This window comes from Coloeus monedula, assembly GCF_965178545.1.
Source record: "Coloeus monedula genome assembly, chromosome: 11".
In the NCBI taxonomy this organism is placed as follows: Eukaryota; Metazoa; Chordata; class Aves; order Passeriformes; family Corvidae; genus Coloeus; species Coloeus monedula.
The window spans coordinates 20010037-20037948 of NC_138791.1; the positions used below are offsets into that span (position 1 = coordinate 20010037).

Consider the following 27912-nt stretch of genomic DNA (forward strand, 5'->3'; position numbering starts at 1 on the left):
TCCTGTGGGCTCTTACAGCCTGTTCTCCAGGGAGATATAATCAGCTGTGATAAACCAAGGAGTCAGAGAAGCTGCTCTGTCTGTTGGAAAATAGACAGCAAGTTAGTGGAGTGTTTATTTCTGCAGCAGGCTCACACTGGGAGCATATATGAAACATCCCTGAGATGGATGATAGCGTGTTCCGCTTCTTTTGCTGGAAGACAGTGAGGTAGTAGAGCAGGCAAAAATAAATTGAATTACATCCATGCATTTAAAAAAGAGAGAAGAAAACAACAACTCAGTTAAAGTTGAAAAAGGATCAGTTTTTCTTTAGTAACTCCGTGTTGTCCTCGTGTGGTAGCACTTTGGCAGCTCCGTGGAGCAGGTGAATTGCATCCCTGTGGGACACGTGGAGCATCCCCAGCATTTGGGAATGTCTTTGCAGGCTCTCAGGTGCTTCAGGTGGTGGCAAGTGCCCCATCAATGTCTCTGACACAATCTCTGGGTGGGTTTGCCTGTTTGCAGCGGCAGCCCTGCATTTCCATCCCCGCGGAAGGCCCGAGGACGTGCTGCCGGTGGGATGAGCTCCTGCAGGCCTTGCTGGCGGGCTCTGCTTCCGCTCCCGGCCACGGAACATTTGTTCTTCCCATCTGCAGTGCAGCCCAGCGGGGCTGGCTGCTTCCCATCGCTGGGATCCAGCTGTCTGCCGTCCCGGATCCAGCGTGGCTCTGCTGCCTTGGCTCCTGGCGCTCACTTCCCTTATTTGGTAACGCACAGCTCTTAAGCTGTTCCTGGAAGGGGCTGTTTTGCTAGTTTAGGGACTATTTTCCACTTTCATTTTTGATCTCTAAAGCCATGGATTGTGTTTCAGCAGCGGTGCTGGCACAGCTTAACTCTTAAGTGCTGTCAGGCTGGAATACTGTGCTTTTTAGAAGTGCTTGGCTGTTTCACACTCCGCTGTAATGCTCAGCTTTGCTGCTGCAGAGGCAATATATGGCAGCACTTGTGTTTACAGGGTGTATACACCTTGTCAGCATAACCTGCTTATTAAAACGGCTTCCAGAGTGCAGCCTTCAGTGCTAAGATTATGTTCTGGAAGCCAGATTTTAATTAGCTGCATGATTTGTTGGCGTTTTCCGTGCTATGTTCCCAGGAGGGGAAGCGGCGCCCAGCACCGGAGCGAGCTTGGACAGATTGAGCTGCATCACTTGATAGGCCTCAGCAGAGCATCTCTGGGCCCCTGCCAAAAGGACGGGGACTGTTTAAAGTGGAGAGAGGGAGAGGCCTTTGGGAGGTGAAAGACTCAAGCCCAGGAACAGAAAGCAAGGAATAAAACTCCCCGACTGGGAAGAGATGTGGGCAGCGGTGTTTTGCTGCGTTTGCCTGGGAATGCAGCACGGTTGGGCAGCAGGGCTCTGTTCAGCTCCAGAGTGGTCCCTGTAGTTAAGGCAGGCCTGGTTTTTTTGCATTTGTCTTTGCTTTATTAAGCCAGTTTCTGGAAGTCTGAACATCTGTGGCAGCTCACCCCTCCTGGGTGCTGCCCATGTCTGCCCACAGTGTTGGTCACAGCTGGCTGTGCTCTGCGAGCTCTGCAGAGGAGACACCAGCTTGGGAATTCACTCAGAACCTGTCAAAGACTGCTCTCAGTTGGCTGCATCCAGAGAGGAGGAGGGTGGGCACATGGCAGTGCGATAGGGAAGGATCCATGGTGTGGGAATCGTGCTTAGAAAAGGAGTTGTTGATGCTGTGCTCTGACAAAAAGTGCAGTTGCTGCCTTGGAAAATGTATAAAAGGAAACATTGCCAAAAAGCATAGTAATTATTTTTTCCAGTTTTGCTTCCTGGCAGAGCCTCAGGTGAAGTTTCTTGTTCAGTACAGCACCTCGTGCTTCCAGAAAGGCACGAGAGAAAATCCAGGAGGGAAATGGGCAGGAACACCACTGAGCAGTCTTACATCTTGGTAGCTGTGGGACAGAGGAGCCTGCAAATATTGCTGGGAAAGGGAGAAGTTCTCTTCTGCGTGTCCATGTGGAGAGGGAAGGAAATCATGGCATGAAGTTGTAAAAATAAAAACAAATTCTGTATCTGTTAGATACAGAAATAATGGAGTGCTGGAAGGGATCGCTTCAGATGTTACGCAGGAATGGAGCTAATTCTGCCCTTGGAAGGGAGGGATGATCTAAGGAAGCTCTCCAAGGGGCTGTGAACCTGTATTTGGAATTCTGCAGGAGGCAGAGTGGGTTGGGAGTTCAGGAGGGCAGCACCTGGTGCCGAAGGAAAGAAACAAATAAGCATTTCAGGCAAGAGATCCCAAGTGCTTCATTAGTGTAAGAAAAATTGAAGCACTAAATTCAATTCTATTATTTCTTCCATTCTTCCAACCAAGAGCTCAATAATATTATCAAATATTTATTTAATGTCCCTACATCTTTTTTTGGCAATGCAGTTTTTCTTTAAGCCAAATCCATTTAAGAGCTGAAAATGGAGCTGCTTTATTGAACAGCTGAAAAATTTGTCTTTTCTCTTGTGTGATGCTGTGGTGGTTCATTCCCTGTGACACGCACACAAAATGTTTTTAAATAGAAGTGACTTTTGTTACACTGTTCAGTTAGCTCTGTCTAATAGCACAACAGTATTCTTTCCATGCTGGTCAACACTGACGCTTCCAGAGGGGGTTTGAAATTTGATCTTCCTTGTTCTTCCTGTGCTCAGACTGTCCAAGCTTTCCCTGCCTCGTGCCCCCACTTCCTGCCCCGTTTTCAGCAGGAACTTTAATCCGGAAAAGCAGGAGCAAGTGAAGAAGCAAATATGAGAATGAAATCTGAGGGGTGAGCAGCCAAACTTAAATGAAATTTGGCCAGCAAATAAATCTGCTTTGGTTTACTGCCGGGGTAAAATGTAGACTGAAAAGACCCAAAGATATTGAGGAGGGAATGTCGCAGGGTTCCTGTCCTGAGAATTGTGTTGGTGTCTCACAGGGAGATTTGTCATGGAAACTATGAAAAGAGAGAGAGGGAATGGCTTCCTGGGTCAAGGATCCAGCTCTCAGGCTGGGAAAAAGGCTAGAGCCACAACAATTTACTTAAAATTGCTTCTGCAACTCATATGACATTAGTTTGCTGAATTCCCTTCATATAAAGTACAAATACTTCTCCATGTGTGTAAAAATTGATTTTCAGTGCCTGTGAGGGAGAGAAAGGGATGGCCTTTCAATTTGTCCAGGTGGCCTCTTGTTCAGGGTTCCTTTTCAGGCTGGACCAGAGATGCAACTGAGCTAAGACAGCAGAAACACTCTCTGGGACCAGCAGCTTCCTTGGGATCCTGGGTTAACTCACATCAACATGTGCAGCTGTAAACCCCTTGCTTGAGGTTTTTTCCTTCTCTTTTTCCCTCTCCTCAACATGAAAAGGTTTTTCCCCAACTTCTATCTGTTATTAGCCAGGAGCCATCAGAGTGCTTTGACGATTTCTAAAGAGATTATTCTTTACATAGCTTCTCTTGGTTGCAGTTATCCATCGTGTCCATAAGTGAGGCTGTTCCTTAATGCTTCCAGGGATATGTGGAGCATTCACTGTGTCCTTAACAGCTTTCTCTGAGGGAATTGGCTCTGTTTTGTCATCCCAGCTCTCTTGTAGCCAGCATTGCCCATCCAGGGACACCTTATCTATAGTGATGACAAGGAGAGGAATGGTTTCCTTGCTTCTTTAGCCTGAATGGATGTCAAATGGGATATGTTGTAGTTAAATCAGTGGGGTTTAGGGGTTTTTTTTTTCCTTTCTGCTTGTGCTGCTCTCCCTTCTGGCTCTGTGTTTTCACGCAGCATCTTCCCTCAGTACCAGAGATAGAAAAAAGCATCTGGTCTTTCCTGCAAATGTTTCCTTTTGGAACTGCCTGTATATCCAGTGTCTAAATATTTCTCTCTTTTTGAGTAGCAGTTTTCTTTTTGAAGGAGACCAAAGAGGTTACGTGTAGAAATAAAACAAACACTGGTGTGTTCTGAACTCTTTGAAACACAAGGTGTTTACTTAAAGGTGCATTTCTCAGGTCAGTATTTTGGTCGTTTTTCGGGCGCTTTTCTGCTGTTGTGCTCGTGGGGGTGCCTGGGGGGTGAGTTGTCTGTGCTTTGGTTCTTAGCTTACCCTGAGATGTGACAGCGTGTCCGGAGCCTCAGGAGATGAATCCCTGCAGGTGAGGAGTGAGGTGTTTGCTCTTCCTTGCTGCAATCAAGTTTTCCTCTTGGGCTTCTGCTGAAGGAAAAGCCAGGTTGGACGGGGCTTGGAGCAACCTGGTCTGTGGAAGGTGTCCCTGCCCATGGAGTGGGGGTGAAACTGGAGGAGCTTCCAGGTCCCTTCCAGAACCCAAACCCTTCTGTGATTCCATGATTCTAATGACAGCCTTATCCCACAGCACATTTCAATAAATCTAAAATGCTGTGTTTATTTTTGTGAAGTCACAGTGTTGGGTGCAGGCATATGCTAGTGAGTTATGTGGTCAAAAAGCCATTGCTTTTTAATTAATGCTTCATTGCTGAATATGTAGCTTTAGCAGACGTTGATAGTCAGCGTCCAGCTCTCAGGTATATAATTTTTCTCTCTCTGAAATCTCTGTTCAGTCTTCTCCCTTGGCTTTGATACCTCAGCTCCAAGTTAATAACAATTACATTATTTCCTGTGTTGTTACAGCTTGAACAAATGAAGCAGCAATTCCCATTGGTAGGGCTTTGCATACATGAATATAATAGCAAGAGGGTGGTTACCCTCGTGTCTTGCAGATAGGAATTGAGGGTGGTTATTTTAACACAAAAATTAAAATATATTTAGATCACAAATCGTGCACACTCTCAATTTAAATGTTGGTTACAAGGGTGATTTTCCCCCCTTTATTCTGCTTTAAAAAGCAAAGCATTGAAAGCCCTTGAAACACAAGATGCAGCAGCACAAAGCAGGGAGGTAACAGGCGTCACCACAGCAGAAACCTCTAATAAATTTTGTCATGTAATTAGTGCAGGGTTTGAATCCTGAGTGACTGGGCTGCTTTGCAGAGGGATGTGATTGCTACGAGATCTTTGGGCCTGGAATAGAATTGGACTGGAAGGGACATTAGAGCTCCTCCAATCCCACCCCTGACATGGCAGGGACACCTTCCACTGTCCCAGGCTGCTCCAAGCCCCAATGTCCAGCCTGGCCTTGGACACTGCCAGGGATCCAGGGGCAGTCCCAGCTTTTTCTGTTCCGTACCAATGCCCTGCTCACCTGTGCTTCAGTTTCCCCACGTGTGGAATGGCAGAACTGTTGGCAACACGAGGTTAGAATTCAGCTGAGTTCTTCCACCAGGTTAAATGTGCAGGGTCCAGGTTTGGTTTCTTGGGTGGAGCTGTGGATGGAGCTCCTTTGGGAGTGCTGCTGCATCCTGACATCCTGTTCTGAACTGAGCTGCTGTGCTCCCAGCAAAGCTTGATCACTGCAAGTTGAAAATGAAAGGATGTCTTCTCATCACATAGAGAGTCATTTCAGTAGGATAAGGCTCTTTTTTCTCCTTCTTCATGGAAATGCAGGAATGATTAATAATCAACACATTTCTGTAGCTGCTTTTGTTCTATATTCTTTGAACCTCTTAGGCTGTCATCTATTAATTTTAAATCTCTGAAGGAACAAGTATAGAAATAGATGATGGAGTAATCCAGGCGTTTCTGAAAAGGTGAAACTTGTCTGTGATTGAATATGTGCATTTTGTATTATTCTCTGAGTCTCCTGTGTGAAAATACTGCATTTGAGCACAAGAGAGGTCTTCATTTTGTCTTTAAATAAACTCCTCATCTTGTGGAGCATTACCATCCTTGTGAGTGTATTAAAGCTGTGCAATTTTGTAAATATAAAGTCAACAACTTCTATTTACAGTATTTCCATCATTGCCAGCTATGTTACTTCTTCATTACAGCTATTCTTCCGTATTTAAAATAAAAAGGAAAAATACTATCTGTGTATTTATTCTCTCCTGTGAGCAGGCTTTGGCCTTGGGAAAATATCAGGTATCTAAGTATAGAAAAAGTCTGAAGAGAAACTGCTAAATTTCAGCAGGGAATTGCTGGTTTTCTTTTAATTTTAGTTTTGCTGTGCAAAAATGAATTTGGTTTTTTCCAAGTAATGAAGAAACAGCTGTGTTGGTGTTAAATATTCAGTGGATTTGTAAGTGACTTATTTAAAGAATCTTCATCTTTATAGATTTCCCTCATTTGAAAGCACCCTAAAGTATGATTTTTGTGAGGGGGAGTAATTTCTCTTGGTTCTTACCTTTCTCCAGTTGGCATTTTGGAGAGTCTGGGTTTAAAACCCGAAATAACGACACACCTTTTTGTTGCCAACAAAGTATTTGATTCCTGCTCTCTCCAACTGCAGAAAAGTTGGTGAAGACCTTCTTCTAAGTGCTTAAAATAGGCAGTGGAGATTTGGAAAAAATGATGAGTGGTGGATTGCACAACCAGCCTGGCTGGAGCTGAAACTGCTTCCAGATCATTCTGGAACGGGCACGCTGGAGAAGGGCAGAGGGAGGAAAATGGGCTGGGGCCTTCCAAACTGAGCTGAGCTCTGACAGGACCAGGATGGCACCTGAAGGAGCTACAGAAAAGATAGGGAGGGATTATTTACAGGGACAGGACAAGGAGGAATGGCTTCCCGCTGCCAGAGGGCAGAGTAGGATGAGATATTGGGATGAAATCCTTCCCTGGGAGGGTGGGCAGGCCCTGGCACAGGGTGCCCAGAGCAGCTGGGGCTGCCCCTGGATCCCTGGCAGTGTCCAAGGCCAGGCTGGACATTGGGGCTTGGAGCAGCCTGGGACAGTGGAAGGTGTCCCTGCCATGGCAGGGGTGGCACTGGATGGGCTTTGAGGTCCCTTCCAGTCCAAAACGTTCCATGATTCCATGAATCTTTGCTATTGCCTGGTGGAGCTTTGGGTGTCAGCAGTGCCTGTTCAGGAGCTTTCTGAGCTGTCCTCCTAGATCAAGGGTAGAATTAACATAATGGCATCACTTAATGCCCCAAACGGTGGGAAAAGCCTCTGAAGGGGAGGCTGGAATTGCCTGGGAATGTTTGACTTGCATATTTCTAGGCAACTTCGTGTGAAAGAAGGTGATGATGTCTTGGGTGGGCTCTGAAATACTCCCTTCTCCATAGCATTCCAGCCTCTCTAACCTTGGTATTTGTAATTTTTGACAAGTTTTGCATTATATCTTCAAGTAATCTTATTAATGTGCTACCTAAATGTGACTTAAATTCCTGTGTGATGGACTCCTTTGTAAGAAAAAGAAAAGCTCAGTCTTTGTCAGGTTTTTCATTGTGCTATGAGAGCAGAAATTGGGCGTTTGAGATGGGGCTCCTTGGGCTGGAGGGAAGGGTTGGAAGTTTGGGATCTGTGCCTGGTTGGAAAGGAGCGTGGTGTAACTGAGAAGGGAATGAAAAATGGAGAAGAGAAAACAGAAAGAATGGGGTAGAAGGAATTGGCAGTTGGAATAATGGTGCTGGCAAGTTTCCCTCTTCCTTGAACCCCAACATACTCTGGAACACGGGAGTTTCTAGCGTTCCCAGGATCCTTGCTTTTGACGACTCCTCTGTGCTGCCGGTGCACGCAGAGGGTAACCAATCCTTGCCGTGATATTTCGGGGAGCTGCAGGTGGCAGAGGCCCACGTGGGCTGCGTGTCCCACCAGTGAGAGCGTTCATCTCTCACGTGGTGCCGTCGCAGCCGTGCTCGGCCTCGCTTTATTCCGTGCAGAGCAGCCGCTGACGGAAGAGCAGGATTTAGCTTGGAAGCGTTGAAATGCACATTGAATACGTGCCTATGTAGCATTCAGCATCCTGCTGGGGTAGTGTAGGATTATGCAATCCCTTTTTCCTGCAGGACCTTTGTTGGGTGTTCAGGCTTGATGTATCATCGCTTCATCAACAGTGACGTAGTATTTTATTTTTATACTTCTTCATTGTGCACTTCTGCCATTTTTCACCGTATATCGTGAAGATCTGAAAGGAAAATGCATTCCTTCCTGGTTAATATTCAACAAACAGTCTATAAAAAGATGTCGTTACTGTGCAGTAATTGCTTTATTTATCACCTTTCCTCTGTGGCTAAAGCTGCTGGAATCACTGAGCGGAGCAGGGAGCTGATGGTTTGCTGCTTTGGCTTCATTTTTAAGTTTTGGCTTTGGATTTTGGGCTCCTGTTGTAGAAATAGACACCATCCCTACAGAATTTAGGTCTGATACAAGTGGGTTTATCTTGCACAGTCATCAGGACTGTGGGTTGCAGATCAATGACCATGATGGGACTCAGCCAGCACATCCTTGGCTTTGTAAACATCCAAGGCCATGGGGTCTGGAGATCTAAAAGTCTTCTGGTCATAAAGTTCATGTAGTTTGACCTGTGGTGAAATACATTTGGTGGCCATACGAAGGTGAATAAGATAAAGTTGAACTTCTCAACCACTTCAGAAATAGATTTCATAGGAGAAATACTAGAAAAAAAATATATTGGGTGCTTTTTGTTGTTTGTTTTAGATCTGTAGCTTTGTTACTGGGGAGAAAACCCAAGAAAAACATGTTGTGTTTTTCTTTCTTGCACTGGACAAGGTCAAACACACTTGTAGCCCTCTGTATGTGCTTTAGGCAGGAGAGGGGGTTACTTGCAGTTAACAATTTGGAAGTTAAGCTTAACTTGACAACTTTCTTGACTGAAAAGGATGGAAAGAAGTGCACTGTGACTAAATCTAGCGTACAATTAATTCTTCTCTGCAGTTCTGTGTGTTAATTGCTGTCATTGTGTGAACTGATGGTTTAAGCAAAAATAGAAAATTTTATAACTGGTGTGTTGCTTACAATGCGGAGTCTTAGCTTGAAGTGCCAGCCCGCAGTGGCTTTTTGAATCTCTGCTGTGCTGTCAATCGCTGTGAATCATCCTGGTGCAAATGAAAAAGATGGTGAAGAGCGCAAACCTGGAAAGTGTGGTTTGCACTTTTGCTGGTGGTTCAGCAGCCCCAGGCTGGCAGTGTGGATGGAAGTGGAGCCGAGTGTTTCTGCAGAGATGCAGTTCAGCCTCCTTCCTGGTGCCCTGAGCTCTGTCCTTCCCCTGTGTCGCTGCGTCCAAGGGCCCCGGTGCCATACCCAGCTCCTGCCGGATCTGTTGCTGGTGTCCCGGGCTGCTAAACCAGGGTGGAATGGGATGGTCTCCGAGGTCCTTCCAACCCAAACCATTCTGGGATTCTTTGCCCTTCTGTGAAAGGTTTTGATGTTGCCTGGTGTGCTCTGGGGAAGGATTGGAGGAAAGGCATGACAAGAGTGAAGGTGTCAATCTCAAATGGCATCCAGAGGTGAAATTACCAAGGTCTGTCTAGGCCCCTTCAGCTTCAGCCTCTGGCAGAGCTGCCATGACTTATCTCTGGTGTGGGGTTTCTCCCTTCTTGCATGCAGAGTGCCCATGAACAAGCAGCTCTGTTTTTCAAGCAGGGAGGATAAACCAGGTGGGTCTCTCCTCACCTTGGTGCCTCCCAAATTGCGGTGCTTGCCTGTAGGGATACCCCAGGAGCCTGGAGAAAGGCCGTGTGCATGAGGAGCCTGAGCCTTGCATCTGCTCTGTTGCCAGAGAGGCTGGGAACAGCCTCCTGGCTCTCCTGGCACTTTGTTTGAACTTCTGAGCTGCTACTTTAGGCGCTGCCTTTGAATAGCTGAATTTATTTTTTTGCGTGTTCCGTTGCTTAGCGACGAGAGGAGGAAAAACAGTCACTGCAGCTCATGTGGGTTTATTACTGATAAGTTAGCATCTCTAATACAGAAATGTATTTTTAATAAGACTAATGAGCTGTGATTCCTGACTTTTGCCAGGCAGAATGTTAAATAAACTGTGTTGAGGCATTGGGTATAGAACCTGACACCCTGAAGGGTTTGATGTTACCTCGAGCTACGCCTTGAATGTCTGTGCTTGGGCAGGCTGTTGTTTGAGGGTATTTTGTGCTGCTGCCACTTTATTAGGTGAGGTTCTCTTAATTTTTTGCCCTGTTTTCCCTAGCAATAGAAGGGATTTGATTTAAAAACTAAACAGACAACAACAGCAGTGAAAAAATCCAAAGCAAAACCCCCCCACCCTGACATAGTTTACCTGCTGAAGTAAAAAACTCCAAGCTGAAAGTGCAGAAACCAAGTCTGTTTGCCTGGGAAAGCGCTGGAACGTGTTCCCGTTTTAGTCTGGTACTGTTTTTGACTCGGACAAGTTATAAATTTTCTGGTCTTGCATCAGATGTTGGCAGCAGCAGTTGGTTTTTATCATTCATGGGGTAGCATTCCTGTTGCTCAAAAAAGCATTTGTCTGATCAAGAGCTTTTTGGAATTTGTTTATAAACCTTTCCTTGCCGCTGGAATATTTGGAGAGCGTTAGCAGCAAGTATCCAGATAATTATGACTGGCTGAAGCCATCTCTGTGTTTGTTCCATGTTTTTCTAGACTGCCTGTTCAAGCTATGTCCCATGAACCGGTACTCGGCGCAGAAGCAGTTCTGGAAGGCAGCAAAGCCAGGGGCCAACAGCACCACGGATGCTGTGCTGCTCAATAAACTGCACGTGAGTATCCCTCTGCAGGGCCCTCCTCACCCTCAGCACTCACAGCTATCCTGCTTTTTAAATAAGGATTTCCAGTCAGCTTGGCACAGTTGAGGAGCAGACACCGAGTGTACATAAAAATCAGCGTGCAGGATTCCTTTGGAGATGTTCACAGTTTCAATCCTCTGATTTATGACAAATTCACAGAATAAGCTGAGTTGGAAGCAGCTCCTGGCCCTGCCCAGACACCCCATCAACCCCACCCTGGGCATCCCTGGCAGCGCTGTCCCAACACTCCTGGAGCTCTGGCAGCCTCAGGGCCGTGCCCATTCCCTGGGGAGCCTGGGCAGTGCCCAGCACCCTCTGGGGGAAGAACCTTTCCCTGATCTCCAACCTAAACCCCCCTGACACAGCTCCAGCTGTTCCCTGGGTGCTGTCCCTGCTCACAGAGAGCAGAGATCAGTGTCTGCCCCTCCTGTTCCTGCTCAAGGTCTGGATCCCCCAGTACGGTGTCCGTGATGCTGGGGTAAAGCTGGGGTAGCCCTGGAGCTTTTGTCATTAACCTGTGGTAAAGATAATGGTGCTCCAGGGCAGCATTTTGGGTGTTAACAGCATAAAAAAAGGACCCTTGAAAGAATTGCACAGAGGATTCTCGGGCACTGCATCTTGAAGTGGGAAATCAGGAGCTGCTGGTCTGATCAATCTATTGGGATTGCTCAAACAAACATCACTGCTGTTGATACATGGAAAGGTTGATGGGTAATTATGAGTAATTATAAGGCCAGACAGCCTCTCCTTCCGTATTAGCTTGCAGTATTTAATATTTTCTGGGTAAAATGTTGACATTCAGCAGCTGAAAACTCAGTAAGGCAGTTGATTGCTGTTTTTAGAGCTCCTATATAAAAAAAAGCCAACTTAACTTAAATACCATCTGTTGACTTCAGAGTTAAATAAACTCAGTGTTTATGTTAAAATTACATAGCTGGAGTACTTCATGTCAAAATTACAATTCTAAATATTTTTAGGTTCTTTAAGCCTATATTAAGCTCATTGTAGCCTGGAATATGAAATGGCCCCGTAGGAGAGTGTCACTTGCTGATTGCCATATGGCTGCCTCGCTCCTGCACTTCACAAAGACCCGCTGGTGGACTCCTTCTGCTTCAGAAAAATGTATTTATAACCCAAAAGTATCAGCTTGGCAGGGACAAAGCTATTTTGGTAGCACAAAGCTCCCTCACCTGGGCCGTGTTTCTCATGTTGATAAGGGATGTAGGCTGTGGCAGCAAGCTTAGAGTGATGGGGGTTTTGGGGTTGGCTGTTTTGGTGTATCAGGAAAGGGGAGAGTTCATGGGTTTTACGAGAAAATAGAGTCTAAATACTGCAACATGTAGAAGAAAAAGGCTTTGGAATTGCCCTGGATTACAGTCTCATTTGGAGTTGTCTCCCCTTCCCATAGGACATCCCAGTGCAGGTGTTTGGGACCTGTCCCTACTTTTCTGACACTTGACCCTTTTGTGCCAATGTTCTGGAAATACAGGATGAGATTTTTCCAGGATGAGCCCCAGCTGAGTGATGCTTGCACAGACATGTCCCACCATGAGCTGCTTGATTTAGCAGAAGGATTTGAGTGCCTTACAATTCTATGGGGGTTTATTTAATCTTCACCCCTTGGCCATGAAGTCAGGTGGGCCCATCAGGTCTGCAGCGACCCGGGGCTTGAAAATAATTGTGTCCCGTGTATGTCACTCGTATCAAAACTTCCTTCTGCTGCTCCTACGTGTCCATGTGTCACCTTTTCCACTTGCTGGTGCATGGAATGCTCTACACCCTGTGCTGTGCATGGGACCCTGTGCCTGGGCTCACAGCTGTGAGTTCTGCCCAGGGTGAGACTTCTTTATCAGTGCCTTGCGTTTCCAACGCAGTTGATGATGCAAGATGTGTTCATCATCATCACTTGCCTTTTTTGGCTTCTGTTTGTCTGCTGGTGGAATTTATTGTCTGCCACAGAGCGCTCCATGCTGAGGTCAGGTTATTTTAAGTTAATGCCATTTAAGGGATTTAAAATCTGGGACACTTGTCTCTCTGTGGTCGCAGCATCCGAGCTGCTTGAGGAGCTGACATCTAGTGGCCAGAAAAGTGGTTCTCCCGGGGAGACTGTCGGGTTTGGGGGATGCTTTTGAAGTATGTCCTAAGTCCTAGTTGTACTTCCACAGAATACATTGTTTTCTGTATTTATAATAAATGTGGCACCCAGTGTGGCAGGGCAGTCCTGGCTGTGGTTGCTGTTATTGGGGGAGGGCTCCGGTGTCTTGATGAAACCTTTTCTTGACAGAATACTTGGAAATCAAGCAAAAAAGTTGTATTTTAGTAGTACAGAGAAAATTGTGTTGCATTGCATGGCTGAATAAAATTTTGAATTTGAAGGAGCAGCTGTATCTCAGGGTCTCCTGAGCAAGAAGCCAGTTTTCATACCTAGCACAGCATCTAGAAATAGCAGATTTTAAGTGAGCTGGAGCTGGTGACATTCTCTAACAGTGTGCAAAGAACTGCTCCTTTGTCCTGTGTTATTGGTACTTCACCTCCCTGTAGAGAGGAACTGTGGACACTTTCTTCTCCAAGAGAAAACTGGACCTGCCACAGTCCTTGAGACCTGAGAACCAAACCATAATCCTTGATGCTCAGCCTCCTAAAAAGTCCAATTTTAAATTGCTCTCCACCTCCAGATAGGAGTTAAAGCAAATACAGAGTTATGTTTCTAATTCAAAAACATCATCTTTCCTGTAAAGTGAAGGAGAAGTTCTTTACCAAATGAAATTGTTTTAAAACAGCCTGGGCCAAATATCTCACTTGTAAAACAAAAATGGCAAGAGGCTCACTGTAAATTATTAACTAGGTCTTTGTGTCTTTATAATAATTCAATTTAGCAGGGGCTTTCCCTTTCCTTGCCCTGTTGGTGTGGTGCAGGAATGCTCAGCTGTGGCACACAGGATCCATAACCTCAGGGAGCACAAGCTCTGGTGTGGGGGGTCAGGAACTCTCAAATCCAGAGCTGCAGTGGGCATTTGTATGAATCTTCCCAAGGATCCTGCTGCACAGGGAGGGGCATTGGAGCCTCCAGAAAAACACAGCTTGGAGGGCAGCTGGAGCCTGTGTTGGCAAAGGAAAATAAAGAATCAAAGTTGAGATTCTTTCATTCATTTTGTGTAGAAGTCAGTAGAAAGGAAAATAGAACTCCTGGCTGGAGTTGTTACCCGTCCCTTTTTCACCTTTCCCCCCACTAGATATCTGCTTTCTAGCTTGTCTGAGCTTTTCATCTCATGTTTTATTCCAAAATTGTGTCCAATTGTACCCAAATTACAGGTTACTTAAATGCTGTGTGTCTATCTCCCCAAACAGTTGAAAAAGGGAATTGGAAATTACGCTGTTGGAAGCTGAGGAAAAAGGAAATTAGGCTCTTTCAGATGCTTGCTGTTTTTCCAGTGCTTTGAAATAATCTCAAAGAAAAGGGACTTTCATAAAACCCCCTTTTCTAAAACACTTAGCAACTGAACTGTTCTCCCCTAATTTCAGCATGCGGCGGATTTGGAAAAGAAACAGAACGAAACTGAAAACAGAAAACTGCTGGGAACTGTCATCCAGTATGGGAATGTCATCCAGGTAGGCTGTGAACGTCTGTGCAAGCTGGAGAGGATTTAGTTGAAAATTCCCTGCTCAGTGGACTTTAAATTTCTGGAATTCATGGTCAGGAGTCTGTAGTTTTGCCAGTTTGACCATGCCCTGAAGTGGGATCCTGGGAAGCAGGGCCTGGGTGTTAAACCTGTGATGAGGTCAATTTTTTATTATGGGTTAATTGTGTTTGGTTTTGAGGTCACCATTGATTGTTTTCTTCAGAAATAGTTGTTAGAGCCCTCATTAGAGTTGTTGGAGGGTGGCACATGTACAACACCAAATGTCCTCTCACAGTGAAATGTTGACACTTAAACCATAAACTGACACCGAGAAGGAAAATCAATAGAAGTAGTTACATTTTCAGTTAAATGAGACCAAGCAAAGCAAGAGAAGAGCAGCTTTGCCTCTCACCAGGAAGAACCACTCAGTCCCCAGCATTTCACGAGTTTTGGTCCGGGGTTTTTTTGAGCAGGTTGTTGTAAGTGGTGAGGGCATTTCCATGTGTGTGTCCGTGCTGGGGAAGGGACAGTTGGATTAACTGAAGGTGTTTTGTTCTGTGTCTCTGTGTGTGAGTGGAACTGTGCCTGCACCCATCAGTGTTTGTACACAGTTCAGTTTGCAGCCCTGTGTAGCATTGCAGTTGTCTCATGCACGCTCGGGTTGTTGAGGGGCGGAAGAGGAGCATTCTTAGAACTGAACTCTGATTCTTATTCTAGCTGCTTCACTTAAAAAGTAACAAATACTTAACAGTAAATAAGAGGCTTCCAGCTCTGCTAGAGAAGAATGCAATGAGGGTGACCTTGGATGAAGCTGGAAATGAAGGTTCCTGGTTCTACATCCAGCCCTTCTACAAACTGCGCTCCATCGGGGACAGTGTAAGTGCTGGGAGCAGTATCCTCACACTTCCCTGTGGGCACAGGCTGGATTTGGGAGACCTGTCTTGCAATTAATGCAATGTACAGATCTCTGAGTGCGTGATGATGATGCAGGAACAACCTTTTTGCTGTGCTGTCATGAGGGGGAGGAAAATTGCTATGGTAACTTGTATTTTGGAAACGTGGAATGATCTAACATTGGAGGGAATAAGGGACCTAATTAGGCTGGCCTTGCACAATTCCTGCTCAATTCAAAATGGTAGGAAGTGTTAAGCTCCTTCAGGAGGTTTGGAAGGAATAATTAGCATCTTTGTTTTCAGTGTTGTCAGCTTAGAATCAAAATTCGTCATCACTTTGGATATGAGGAGTGAGGTAATAAGGAAGTGAAATGTTGCTGTTCATGGGAAATGATTAAATGCATTGCCATTTTCATCCCTTCTTTTGCAAAATCTGAGTCACTTGGGTATAGGATCTTCCTAAAACCAGGAGGTCATAAGCTTCAGTGTGCTCTGGGGTTTAGGCCGGGTATATATTTGCACCTAAACATGGTGAATTTATCAATCAGCCATCATTTTTCCTGTACCAGAGCTCAGTCTGCTTCTTCTTCAAGGCTCTGAGTCCAGTAGCATAGTGGGGTTTTGCCTCAGTGACTGAGTTTGGTGAGCTAAATTCTGAACCAAACAGAATCCTGGTGGAACACTCAGACTGGCATCTCTCCAGACTGCAAAAAGGTGATTTCCTCCCATCACTTCCACTGGGGAAAAAAAAAAAGGAAGAAAAAGAGCTTTCCCAGTGTGCAAATTTGTCTGATGCTGCACTTCTCTGCAGGTTGTCATTGGAGACAAAGTAGTCCTGAATCCTGTCAATGCTGGCCAGCCTCTCCATGCCAGTAGCCATCAGCTTGTGGATAATCCAGGATGCAATGAGGTAAGGGGACACTGGCACAGCTGGAGCAGCTGTACAAACCCCTCTGTGCTTCAGCTTAGCTGTTTGTGCATGGTTGAGAATTCAGCAAGTTGGCTGGTACCTGTGGCACTGCTTAGGAAAAGTTATCCTGGTAATCAGTGACTCAAGTGAAAAGTCTTTGAGCTCCACTTTCTCTTGGGTGCTGGCAGAGGATTGAGTTCAGTCTCTTTTGCATGACTGGCTAAAAACAAGGTGTTCCTTCAAAGTCAGAAGTTGTCACAGTGATGTGCCCCATTCTAGTCACTGTGAAGAAAATTAAACCTACCAGCACAGATGTGTAACAAGTGGCTTCCATGCAAGTCAGTTCTGAGTCACTTGTTCTGGAGCAGATACAGAAAGGACTTCCCTTCTCTAGAGCAATGCAGCCAGGCCTGCAGTGTTTTGGCGAAAGCTATCTAAAAAATAAGACAGTGCCTCATGGCAGTATCTTGTGCAGGCACAGGACAGTGGGACTGATGGTGTCTGTTCTCCTTTTAGGTCAACTCAGTGAACTGCAACACCAGCTGGAAAATCGTGCTCTTCATGAAATGGAGCGACAACAAGGACGACATCCTCAAAGGGGTGAGAGCCAGAGCTGTGCCTGTCTGCAGCTGGGGCCTTGCTGGGCACTGCCCCTGCTGACCCTGCTGCCTGCCTTTGGCAGGGGGACGTGGTGAGGCTGTTCCACGCAGAGCAGGAGAAGTTCCTGACGTGTGATGAGCACAGGAAGAAGCAGCACGTGTTCCTCAGGACCACGGGCAGGCAGTCAGCCACGTCTGCCACCAGCTCCAAAGCCCTGTGGGAGGTGGAGGTAAGGACTGGAACCCAGGCTGGGGCTGGCTTGGTGGGAACAATTACTGCTTCTGTTTAAAAACACTCTATCTGGATTTCTCTCTTTAGGTTAAATTTTCCTGGTGTTACAAGTTTAAATTAAAATTCCTTCGCTTGCTGTGCTTTCTGTGCACAATCACAGCGCAGCTCTGCTCTCTGATGGTGCAGCACAGAGCTCTTGAACTCAGGTGCTTTACACTACAGAAAAAGGGCACAGAGAAACATCAATGAAGTCATTTTCTTACCAGTCACTGAAGTTTAAGAACAGCTTATAATTTCCACTGTCCTGCTGAGTGTACTGAAGGCTCTATTTTTGGTGTGGAATAATGTGATTATGCATATCCTCATTTGATAGGAGGCTGCAACCCCTTGCTAGTCTGTCTGAACTGGCTGCTTTTATTCCATTGGCTTTTAACAGAGTGACTAACACCTTGGCCATCACTGGCTTCTGAAAATAGCCTCAGTCTGTTGGTATTATTAGAGTTGGTTTATGATTTTAAATCTGATTAAATTATGGAGTGCATATAAGAATCAAAAAATAAGTTGTAATGACAGGTGTTTTTATATTCCTGTTCCAGAAGTATCTGCTGTGACATTCAGCTTCTCCTGTATTTCAGATGAAAGCTTGCCTGTAATTAGCATTACTTTGGCATGTTACCAGTCTGTGGTAACTGCCCATGTGTGTGCAGTTACCTGGCATAGGTGAGATGGTTCTTCCCTGAAAGCTGCAGGGCAGCTGTGATGAGTTTTCCTCAAGGAATCAGGTGTACCCTCAGAGCAGCCAATATGGGGTTACAGGTGTTGGAGGCTCTGCTTGCCCCCCTTGGTCAGTAAATATAAATATTCTTTTGTACAGCCTTGTTGCATTTGAGATGTTTCCAGGTGTCTTCCCTCATCCACTTTAAGCAGTTAAAAATGAGTTATAGCCATAGAGTAATGGATTTGTTGCCTTTTCTAAGGGTTTATTTCAAGACCTGGCAACACATGCACATGGAGAGCACCTTCTTTAATTCATTCATAAACTGAAGTGAATTAATGCCAGCCAGCTTAGAGCATTCCCTGCACTGTGCTGGTCACAGATGAGAGCTGGTTTTGTCTTCTCCCAGCCCCTGGCTCTGTTTGCTCTTCCCTGCCCATGAAGTGAGGCAGATCCTGCTGGGAAGGGGATCTGTGCTGCATTCAGGGTGTGTTCCCTTCCCTTGCAGGTGGTGCAGCACGATCCCTGCCGGGGGGGAGCTGGCTACTGGAACAGCCTCTTCAGGTTCAAGCACCTGGCCACAGGGCACTACCTGGCAGCAGAGGTACGTGGGGCTGGGCTGGCACCTCTGCCTGCCCTTGCACTGTGTTCTCTTCCTTTGGCACCTTCTCAAAATCTGTCATTTCCCACCCTAGAACTGGACACGGGGAGGGGAGGAGAGTGGTCATTTGGATTAATAAAAAAATAGATGCTAAACATAGGAAATAAGATGAAAGAGCTGAAAGAATACCATGGTTTGGGGTAGTCGTGAGCTGATGAAACTTTTTATATGAATTCTAGAGGCAAGAGCTTCTCCTGCAAAGAATAGGCACTAAATAGTATCCTGTCACGTGTGCCCTGGAGTCAATGTGACTTTATTAACTGATGAATAAATGGTAAATGACTGAGAGCCTTTGGGGGAAAATGAATTCAAGTGTTGGTAACTTCTCTCGAATCACTGATTTCTCAGCAGAATCGTAGAACTGAGTGTAAAATGAAAACACTGACTTCAGACCAGTCTGTAAGAGCTACAGATAGAGAAAAGTCCAGATTAAATATCCCATTCTGTGTTCTTCTGATAAGCAGATTGGAAAACTAGAAGCATTTTGTCACATGCACACTGCAAATCCTTTTCAGTAGTGATCCAGTGTAGAGCTTTTCCAGTAAATCTTGGGTTTTCTAATCAGCCAAAACAAAAACATGCTCTTAGATCATGCAAGAGTATACCAGAGGAGATTGCTCACCTGATCCTTGGTTAGAATAGTTTTTGTTCTAAAAGATTTCTCCAAGCCAGTAATTTCTAGTTGGAAATTCCACTTGGAATTTAAACAAACAAAAAAAAGCACAAAGTGGTTAACTCTGTACTCTTGCTCCTGTAGTGATTCTCCTGAATGAGATAAATGTCCCTGCATGTTTGCAGGTTATTTAACTGATTTCTGGCCTGGTGAGCCATGCTGGGTTTGGGCAGTGTGCTCTGCATGCCTGGTGGTGCTGTGGAGTGCAGGGCACTGGTGACCACGAGAGTTTAGGCGGTGCTCAGGCTGTTTCCCCCTTGCAGCTGTGCTGGAGTTTTGACGTGCCTGTGATTCTGTTCCATCAGGTAAACCCTGACTATGAGGAAGATGACCTGGAGTGTCAATCCTCAGTAAGTATAGGCAAGGGTATGGTCTTGCCCCTGATTGAGGAGGGCTTGGCACAGGCCCAGGACTGACCTGGCCAGTGCACGGCTGGTCCAGGCTTCGTTGTTAGTGAAGAAATTAAAAACCTGAGAATGCTCTGGAGGCTTTAATGGCCTATCCAAGGAGTGGGTGCTGACGCCTGGATTAGATCCTAGTGAAGAGCAGCAACCCACTTGGAACTGAATTTACACATTACCTGAACCCCCCTCAACTCCTCCCTTTGTGGCATCTTTTTCTGTCTTCCTGTTTCCTCAACCTTTGCTTCCTTGGAGCACTGTCCTGCCAAGGGCTGGAAATCAAGTTGCTCAAGGTGACACCAGATGGGAAATGTCCCTGAGGGAATGTCCCCCAGTGCTGTGCCTGTCTGACCACTGTGTTTAAGCAGCAAAGTTGCTGCCATTGTACCTTGTCTCAGGAAAGCAGGGTAACAGAGAGCAGGAATGGCAGGGGGAGGGTGGTGCCAGTGCCATTCCTCTGATTTTCCCGTGGGAACAAGTCTGTGTTGTCAGTAAATGTTGTTGTGTCAAAGATTGAGTGTGTGGTGCTTTGTATTAACAGCAGCTTCTCGTTGGTGTCAGAGGGAACCAGCCTTGCCTCAGGAGTTGAAAACAGAGAGAACTGGAACAGCACTTTCCATTGTGGATTTTATTTATTTCGTTGGGTTTGATCATAGGCTTATGCAGCTTTCTTGGTCATTTGCCCTGTGTTATGGAAGATTTGCACCATTTGGATATGACAAAGAGCTATTCCTTCCATTCCCAAGAGATGAATGGGATGCTTAGAAATGCTGCAGGGCGCATTTTTCCTCCTAAAAGGATTTGTCATTATAGCCTGGCCATTAAAATGCTTCCCTTGCCCTCAGATATTGAGCTGTTTTCCTGATTACTTGTTGGTGGCATTTGGCAGCTTGACTGCACTAAATGTGGTAAAAAACTGAGCAAACCCCACCCACAGCTGTTGTTTGGGGGGATGTGGGGGGAACCCAGTACTGAGATGTTTTGTTGGGTTGATTTTTTGAGGGTTAGTCGATGTTGAGGTCCTTTAGGTAGACACCCCTGCTCCTGTGGTGTGTCCTGCTGACACGTGCATGGATAACATTCATGCACTGTCTCAGCTCTCTGCTTTTTCCCTGCTCTGTCTCTTTACCACTAGATGGCAAAAACAGACCAGCAAGAACAGGAGCAGGAGCACATAATTCAGCTCTGACAGGAAATTGCCACATCGTTTAACATTCACTGGTGACAGGAGGGTGTAGGCTGCTTTGTCCAACTTTATCCAAACTCCAAGTTGATCCAAATGCGAGCTGTCTGCAGGGTTTCTGTGCACAGCTCAGTGGTTTTATCATTGCTTTCTTCTTACCCTCAGAGGGCTGTGCAGGAAGGGTTTACATGGGCACGGGTGAGGTGCCAGCTCTACCTTCCAGCAGCAAAAGGGGCTGCCCTTGTCAGCTTTGGGGTTGAATTTCAGTGCTCCCTGAATTGCCCCATTTCCTGCTTTTTGCTTTACTGCTCATGTTCAGCTTTGCCACAGTTTCAAGAAGTGACCAGTTGTCTCCTGAAGGATGAGCTGTGAATGCAGAGCAGCTGTATTCCTCACTGTATTCCCTCCCCTTGCTGGGGGGGGATGAAGGAGACAGCTGAAATTCGGAGAATTCATTCCAAGTGAGCGAATTTCTCCCAGAATTTCTCTCCAGATGGATTCTGAGTGTAGAGTTGCTCCTTCCCTTGAAGGCACACTCCCAAAGTGTATTTCTGTTCCATACAGATAACTGCCTGTTCCCATGCACAAAATCAGACTTTAAATGTCACTGCTTTGCAGCCAAGTTCATTGACTGCAAATATGTTAACTTGGGAGTATCCTGAGGCACAAGCAACGCTGGATACCTTTTCCATATGCTTCAGGATGGCAGTGCCTTGCAGCAGGACTTGACAGGCAGGTGCCTGAGTGCTGACTCCTTTGGGTGCCTCCCTTCACTGGTGCCACCATCACAGAAAAGTTGAGAAATTGATTTCTTGGTCACCTTGAAATCTGCATCCAGGATTTAGGTGGTTGTGCAGGGACAGCTGGCTCCAGCGTGCCAGGACAGTGAGCAACTTCTTTAGGGACTTCTGAGATCTGGGAGTTCCCTAGGAAAGGATTTGGAGAAAGTTGTTGTTCCTTTTTCTCAGTTCATCTTTGTTTTTTCCTTTCATCATTTGTTTTTAGTCCTTTCATATGAACCCCTGGGGTTTTATCCGGTTGATGTATTTTTACTTGGCTGAAGGAGGCTGGGGATTTGCTGGCACCTTGGGAATAAAGATCCTTCTGGTGCCATGGCCTTTGGAACACGTTATTGTGCTTGAGAGCAGCACAAGCTGTAGTGTGAATACCAAGACATCCAGCTCCTTGATTAGCTTTTTGTTTCTCTTGCCTGGAGTTGATGGATGTGGGCCTCATTTTTGCTGCTGAAGCTGATTATTTCCCGGCAAGGTTGTTGGTATGTGGTGTGGCTGGTTTTTATATTTTCAGCTTGCTAATTTCTTGGTTAGAGGGATAATTGCAACGTGTGGGATATGTTTGGAGAGCTGGTAGTGTCAGGATTGGGGATCTCAGCTGATGTGTGTTATCAGAAACCAGTCAGAGCTCCCAGTGTGCGTGGGGTGAATGGCTGGTGAGGTTTGTCTCTTCTGGCACTGTCTACAAGACACAAATTCTGTGTGGAGGGGGAATTACTGTGGTGGTACTCAGGAGTTACACCAGGGGAAGCAAGGAGTGGTTGGCCAGGGCAGCTGCTGTCAGTGTTCTTGGTGTCCTGCAGCCCAGTTCACTGCTCCAGAGTCCTGTCTGCGCCCGCAGTGTGTTTGGGGCTGTGGGGGCGGCTCTGCAGGGCCTGTCCTGACGCTGTGGGGGTTCCCTCTGCAGCTGGACCCCGAGCAGGACGCGGCGCGGCGGGGCCGGGGGGCCCAGGAGAAGATGGCCTATTCCCTGGTGTCCGTGCCCGAGGGCAACGACATCTCCTCCATCTTCGAGCTGGACCCAACCACCCTGCGAGGGGGAGACAGCCTCGTCCCCAGGTACACTGACCACCTGCCTCAGCTCGGGGCTTTTCATGGGTTTTTGGAGGTAAAGCTGCCCCAGACTGTTTTCCTTTTACCCTTTGGAAGCAGGTTCCTCCTCAAATGAATGTAGAAAGAATGAGAAAATGCCTGAAGCTTCGCTTGAGTACTTTACAGTTGAGGTGTAAGTAAGAGAACACCATTTTACAGATGGGAAAATTGAGACTAAGTGGTTTCCTAAGTGACTTCCTTGCCAGGAATGACCTGGGACTAAAAGCCTTGGGTGTCCTATCAAGGCATTCGTTCCTGTGACCTGTCTGTATTGTGTTAGGATGTAATACCAGCTATTTAGCACAGGTTTTTCTGTTGTTTACGTGTTCTTCACTGTTCACGTGGCACCTCTTGCTATTGAAAAGCTGCTGCACCCTTCCAAGACACGCACTCTGCACGCAGCCCCTTGCTGCTGGTCCCACTGAGAAAGCACAGCACGTTTGTTCCATCTATTCAGCAACTCCCTAAAGCATCAGATACCCCAAAATACAGACATCAGGGAGTTCTGGGCTGAAAACCCCAGAGGTAAGGGAGGAAGCTGGCAGCTCATAGCAGTGGAAGAGCGAGGATGGGAAGAGGTTTAATTTGTTCCTGTGCAGCAGCTGAGTTACAGCAGCTCGGAGTGGCTGTGGTTCTGTTTCAGAGCAGAATCTCTTTCATTACAGAAGAAGCCTTGCTCAGGTGAATCTATAGCATGAGCTAAGGCAGTAAGATTGTTATTTCAGTTGTAGGATGCGGTGTGGACAGAGATGACATTTCTTTTCCACTTGTTCCTGCCAGCATCTCAAAATCCCAGCAATGCAAAGACTTCCCAGCTGGGAAGCTGACTCATGCTGGGACACTCCTGACTTTCTTTCAGGAACTCCTACGTGAGGCTCAGGCACCTTTGCACCAACACCTGGGTTCACAGCACCAACATCCCTATTGATAAAGAAGAGGAGAAACCCGTGATGCTGAAGGTAAGTTTTGGTACTTTGTGTAAGCACATCCTTTGACTCCTGTACTTCACAAAAGTGCTGTTGGCAGGAGTTCCACTCCCTGAGACTGTCACACACCAAGCATGTGACAGGAATGAACAGTGCCTGGGCAAAGTATTTGCTCTTAATGGCTTGGTTTCATGGTACTTTCCTAGTTACACTGTTCGGCTTCTACCCCACAGCAGTCATCAGGAGGAGGATGTTTTTTCCACTGGCTACAGCAACATTTTGCCCTCTCACCTGCTGCTCCTTTGATTTAGGAGCAGCTCTGAGCTTGCACAGAGAGGGGTAGTGTTCTCAGAGCTTGGCTTCAGCAGGGTCCCATGCTGCCTAAGCAGAGTGTGGCTTTTCTGTTTCATTATCACTGAGTGTGGGAAGCACTGCTTTGTTTCCTGCCTTTGGATTTGCTGATAAAGCTTCTCTGGGTTTCAGATCGGTACCTCTCCAGTGAAGGAGGACAAAGAAGCTTTTGCTATAGTGCCAGTCTCACCTGCAGAGGTTCGGGACTTGGATTTTGCAAATGATGCAAGTAAAGTTTTAGGTTCCATTGCTGGCAAGCTGGAAAAGGGAACAATAACCCAGAATGAAAGAAGGTAAGGAAACCAGAATTGGGTTCAGATAGTGTTGTTTCCTTTACTCACTAACTGTTTCTTTGAAATTTTTATCAGAGTAAGCAATAGAAGAGGGATTTGGTTTCCTCCTTGATGAGATTTTAAAAAATGTATGGTTTTATTGTTGTGTCTGCAGTGGAGGTTCTCAGGCCTGGTCTGTCCAGCCCTCCTTGTCCTCTGAAGTGAGAGCATGAGAAATGTTGTGATCTTAGGGGACTAATCCCCAGCATACCTCTGCAATGGAGTGTGGGAGCTCCTAATCCATCTTGTGAGGACTGAACATGTGACTTGCTACAAATCCTCTGACTGTGTCCCTGAAAATGTGGCCACACAAAAAGAGCACAGAGGTGGCTGTGTCACGCCAGGGCCTGTGTGCTTCCACAGCCAGTACCTTTTATTTGGCTGTGGGAGAGATAATCACCTGATTTATTGTTTGTGGCATTTGAAAGAAATGCCAAATAGATCTTGGCAAGTGTAGGGCTGCCCTAAAGTGATTTTCTTGTCCTGCTGCTGCTCTGGTTTAACTGTTGGGCAGTGAGGCTGCAGCAATGGGGGAGCATTAGTTCCTAATTTCAAATTCTGTGCAAACCTCTGAGCTTTATCCAGTCTCTAATTGCTGTTAGTTTTTCACTTAGCATTTAGAAATCTTTGTAAACTTACCCTGGCACTGCTCTTTTAGCACAGAGAATTTGTATTCTCATGTTAACAACTCCTGGCTTTTCTGTAGATCTGTTACCAAACTGTTGGAGGATTTGGTCTACTTCGTTACTGGTGGAACTAATTCTGGCCAGGACGTCCTTGAAGTGGTGTTTTCTAAACCTAACAGAGAACGGCAAAAGCTGATGAGAGAGCAGAATATTCTAAAGCAGGTAGGCTGTGGTTTTCTCTAAGCTCTGCCTATGAGAAGAGCTGTTGGAAAAAAAAACCTGATTATAGAGAACCTGACCAGGCTGGACATGGCTTGGAGCAGCCTGGGCTGGTGGGACATGTCTGTGGCAGAGGGTTGGAATGAGATGATTTTCATGGTGCCTTCCAACCCAAGCCATTCTGTGGCTCTGTGAAATTTTGGTCTCAAATTATTGGGACCTAAAGGTCCTTTGAGTTTCCAGCTTTCATCAGGCTCTGGGCAGTGGACTGTAGGCTCACCATGGCTGGAACTAAAAGTTCCACCAGATGGTGTTGAGTAACGGTGATCAACATCCTCTGTCGGGGCTGCTCCATGGCCAAGAGCCTTGGTGACTGTAGCATATTTCTGATGTACCTCTTGGAACACAGAGGCACTGAGCTCTGACACTAATTTGAAGCAGAAGAAGGCAGTGCCTCATGGAGTTGTGTCTGTGTTTTTTTTACAAATCTGTAGATTTTCAAGCTGTTGCAAGCACCCTTCACGGACAGCGGGGACGGCCCCATGCTGCGGCTGGAGGAGCTGGGGGACCAGCGCCACGCGCCCTTCAGGCACATCTGCAGGCTCTGCTACAGGGTGCTCAGGCACTCCCAGCAGGACTACAGGAAAAATCAGGTTTGTAATGGTCACTGGCACCAACGTGGTTCCTGCACTCAAAGAAAAAAGCTTTGTTCATTAAAGTAAACCCTGCTCTGCTCTGGTTGTACAGTCAGCAAGAGGTTTTGGGATGGCTCAGTTTTATTCTATCTGGCATTTTTCACCTCTGTTGGAGACTATAATGTAATTAGCACTGGTTCTGAGTGGGATTTAAGAAAACAGCAGAATTTCTGACTGTCCCACACAGGTGAATTGTGAGACTTTGTTCGCTCTTGCTGGCTACAGGCGCCGCTGAAAGTTGCCCTGTAAATTAAGGCTGTTGAGTTTTTGTTGCCGTTATTAAAAACAAGGTCCTGTCAGATAAGTATAAATGCTTTGCTGGTGTCTAGCCCAGGAGAGAAGGGACGGATGGGGGGCTTAGGGATGTCTGTCACTGTTTGCTGTCTTTCACATAAACAATTTGGATCTAACCCCGTTCGCTCCTCGGGATGTTGGCGTTGACAAACGTCGTCCTGTTTTCTGTTATTATTTTTAATTCTGAGGGTTAATTGCATGCCCCCTTCCTCCTTGCCTGTGTGTTTTGAAGGAATACATTGCCAAGCAGTTTGGCTTCATGCAGAAGCAGATTGGCTACGACGTCTTGGCCGAGGACACCATCACAGCCCTGCTCCATAACAACCGCAAGCTCCTGGAGAAGCACATCACAGCTGCTGAGATTGACACCTTTGTGAGTCTCGTGAGGAAAAATAGGGAGCCCAGGTGAGAGCTGCATTTTTGAATATATGATTACCCTTCCCCTTCTGGGAAAAGTCTGTACCTGCCAGCTTGCTCAGGAGGAAGCACAGCCAGTTCACTGTGTTCTGGCACTCGCCCTGCCGTCCCCTCGGGCAGCAAGTCTTGCTGTGCACTGTTCAAGTGGAGTTCTGAATGTTTGCTTCCTGAAATGTAGATTGCTTCAGTCTAGATCTCAACAGTGATTGATACCCTTTTGGCTCATGTTTTCCAACAGGTTTTTGGATTACCTCTCGGATCTGTGCGTTTCCATGAACAAGTCTATTCCCGTGACACAGGAGCTGATTTGTAAAGCCGTGCTGAACCCAGCCAATGCAGACATTCTCATTGAAACCAAGTAAGCTGGTGCCTTTCAAGATGGTTCTCCTGGTGTGAAGCAGAAGGAAGGTGGCTCAAAGCTGAGCGTGCTGCTGGCACGTCCTGGGGATTCAGGGAGTTGTGTGGGGTCCTCTTCAAACACACAGAGCTGGGGACAGCAGGTGTCTGCCAGGTGCATCCTCAGCCCTGCAGGCAGAAATCCTTCAGATCTCTCCCGTTTGGTCCAAAGCACACAGACTTTGCAGGAAGGTGTGCAGGTTCCTGGTGTGATCCTCCCCCAGCTCTGAGGGAGCTCAGCTGGCAGCAGAGCAAAAGCTGGTCTGGCTCTGCTCACCTTTCCTCCCACTGAGGTGGGATTTGGGGCTCCAGCCCTCCTCTGCCATTGCTGAGGCCTCATAGCAGGCACCAAATCCTGATTGTCTTTGATAAAGGTGGCTTTATTCCATATGTATACTAGGGAATAGATAACCATTATCAAAATACTGCAAAAGGGAAGCAGGTAGGATTTAAAACACAAATGTCTGAGAGTATTCTTGCACATTTAACTGTTATCATGAGATCATAAAGGCTGTACTTATTTCCACGAGCTCTTAATATTGGTACATCACTTACTTGTCCTTGAGTATTTAATTTGGAGCTTTTTTCAGATGTTGATCTTTTCTTTGCTGGAAGCCTTTTATAGTATCAGCAGCTGATTTATTTCTAGTTACTTCATGACATAAACAGAAGTTCTGATCCATTTGGCATTTATGGGATACAGAATTAATCAATTTTTTAGGTATTTTTCTTTCCCATATCTTTTCCTAGTCTGTTGAATGATCTTTGAACTCTCCTGTAAAGAAGGTTTTGAAAGTCCATTATTAGGTGTCTTTAACTTCCTTGTTTCTTCATCTTTTTCACTTGAAAGGAGCTGAAATGTTCATATTTTTAAGGTTGAATGGAAAGCTTATAATCTAATGCTTTTAATAATACAGCCCAATGGTTTGGTGTAGTAAAATGCTACTGCTGAAAGGGTAAGATACATTTTAGCAAGTGTCTTGCAAGAAATGCGAAGGATGTATGTGTGTCTGGAATGTAACCTCCCCTCCTCCTGGCAGGCTGGTGCTCTCACGATTTGAATTCGAGGAAGTGTCAAGTGGAGAAAATGCCTTGGAGGTTGGAGAGGATGAGGAAGAAGTGTGGTTGTTCTGGAGGGACAGCAACAAGGAGATCCGCAGCAAGAGCATCCGAGAGCTGGCCCAGGACGCCAAGGAGGGGCAGAAGGAGGATCGGGACGTGCTCAGCTACTACAGGTTAACAACACGCAGCAGAGTTCAGCGTGGGGAGGCCCTGGGTGCCTT

At 46.2% G+C, this 27912-nt stretch overlaps 1 protein-coding gene across 1 annotated transcript in view; it reads left to right on the top strand.

Moving 5' to 3' along the window:
- The window catches only part of ITPR1 (inositol 1,4,5-trisphosphate receptor type 1), a 159998-nt gene that overhangs the window by 37045 nt on the left and 95041 nt on the right, over positions 1–27912 (top strand). The window contains exons 4-19 of the mRNA XM_082288495.1: positions 10458–10573; positions 14123–14209; positions 14938–15096; positions 15925–16023; positions 16540–16623; positions 16706–16852; positions 18078–18173; positions 19209–19253; positions 22189–22340; positions 23233–23332; positions 23783–23943; positions 24689–24830; positions 25322–25480; positions 26049–26221; positions 26472–26591; positions 27670–27864. Of these exons, the coding sequence (XP_082144621.1) occupies positions 10458–10573; positions 14123–14209; positions 14938–15096; positions 15925–16023; positions 16540–16623; positions 16706–16852; positions 18078–18173; positions 19209–19253; positions 22189–22340; positions 23233–23332; positions 23783–23943; positions 24689–24830; positions 25322–25480; positions 26049–26221; positions 26472–26591; positions 27670–27864 (2035 nt within the window). The remainder of the gene's footprint in view (positions 1–10457; positions 10574–14122; positions 14210–14937; positions 15097–15924; positions 16024–16539; positions 16624–16705; positions 16853–18077; positions 18174–19208; positions 19254–22188; positions 22341–23232; positions 23333–23782; positions 23944–24688; positions 24831–25321; positions 25481–26048; positions 26222–26471; positions 26592–27669; positions 27865–27912) is intronic.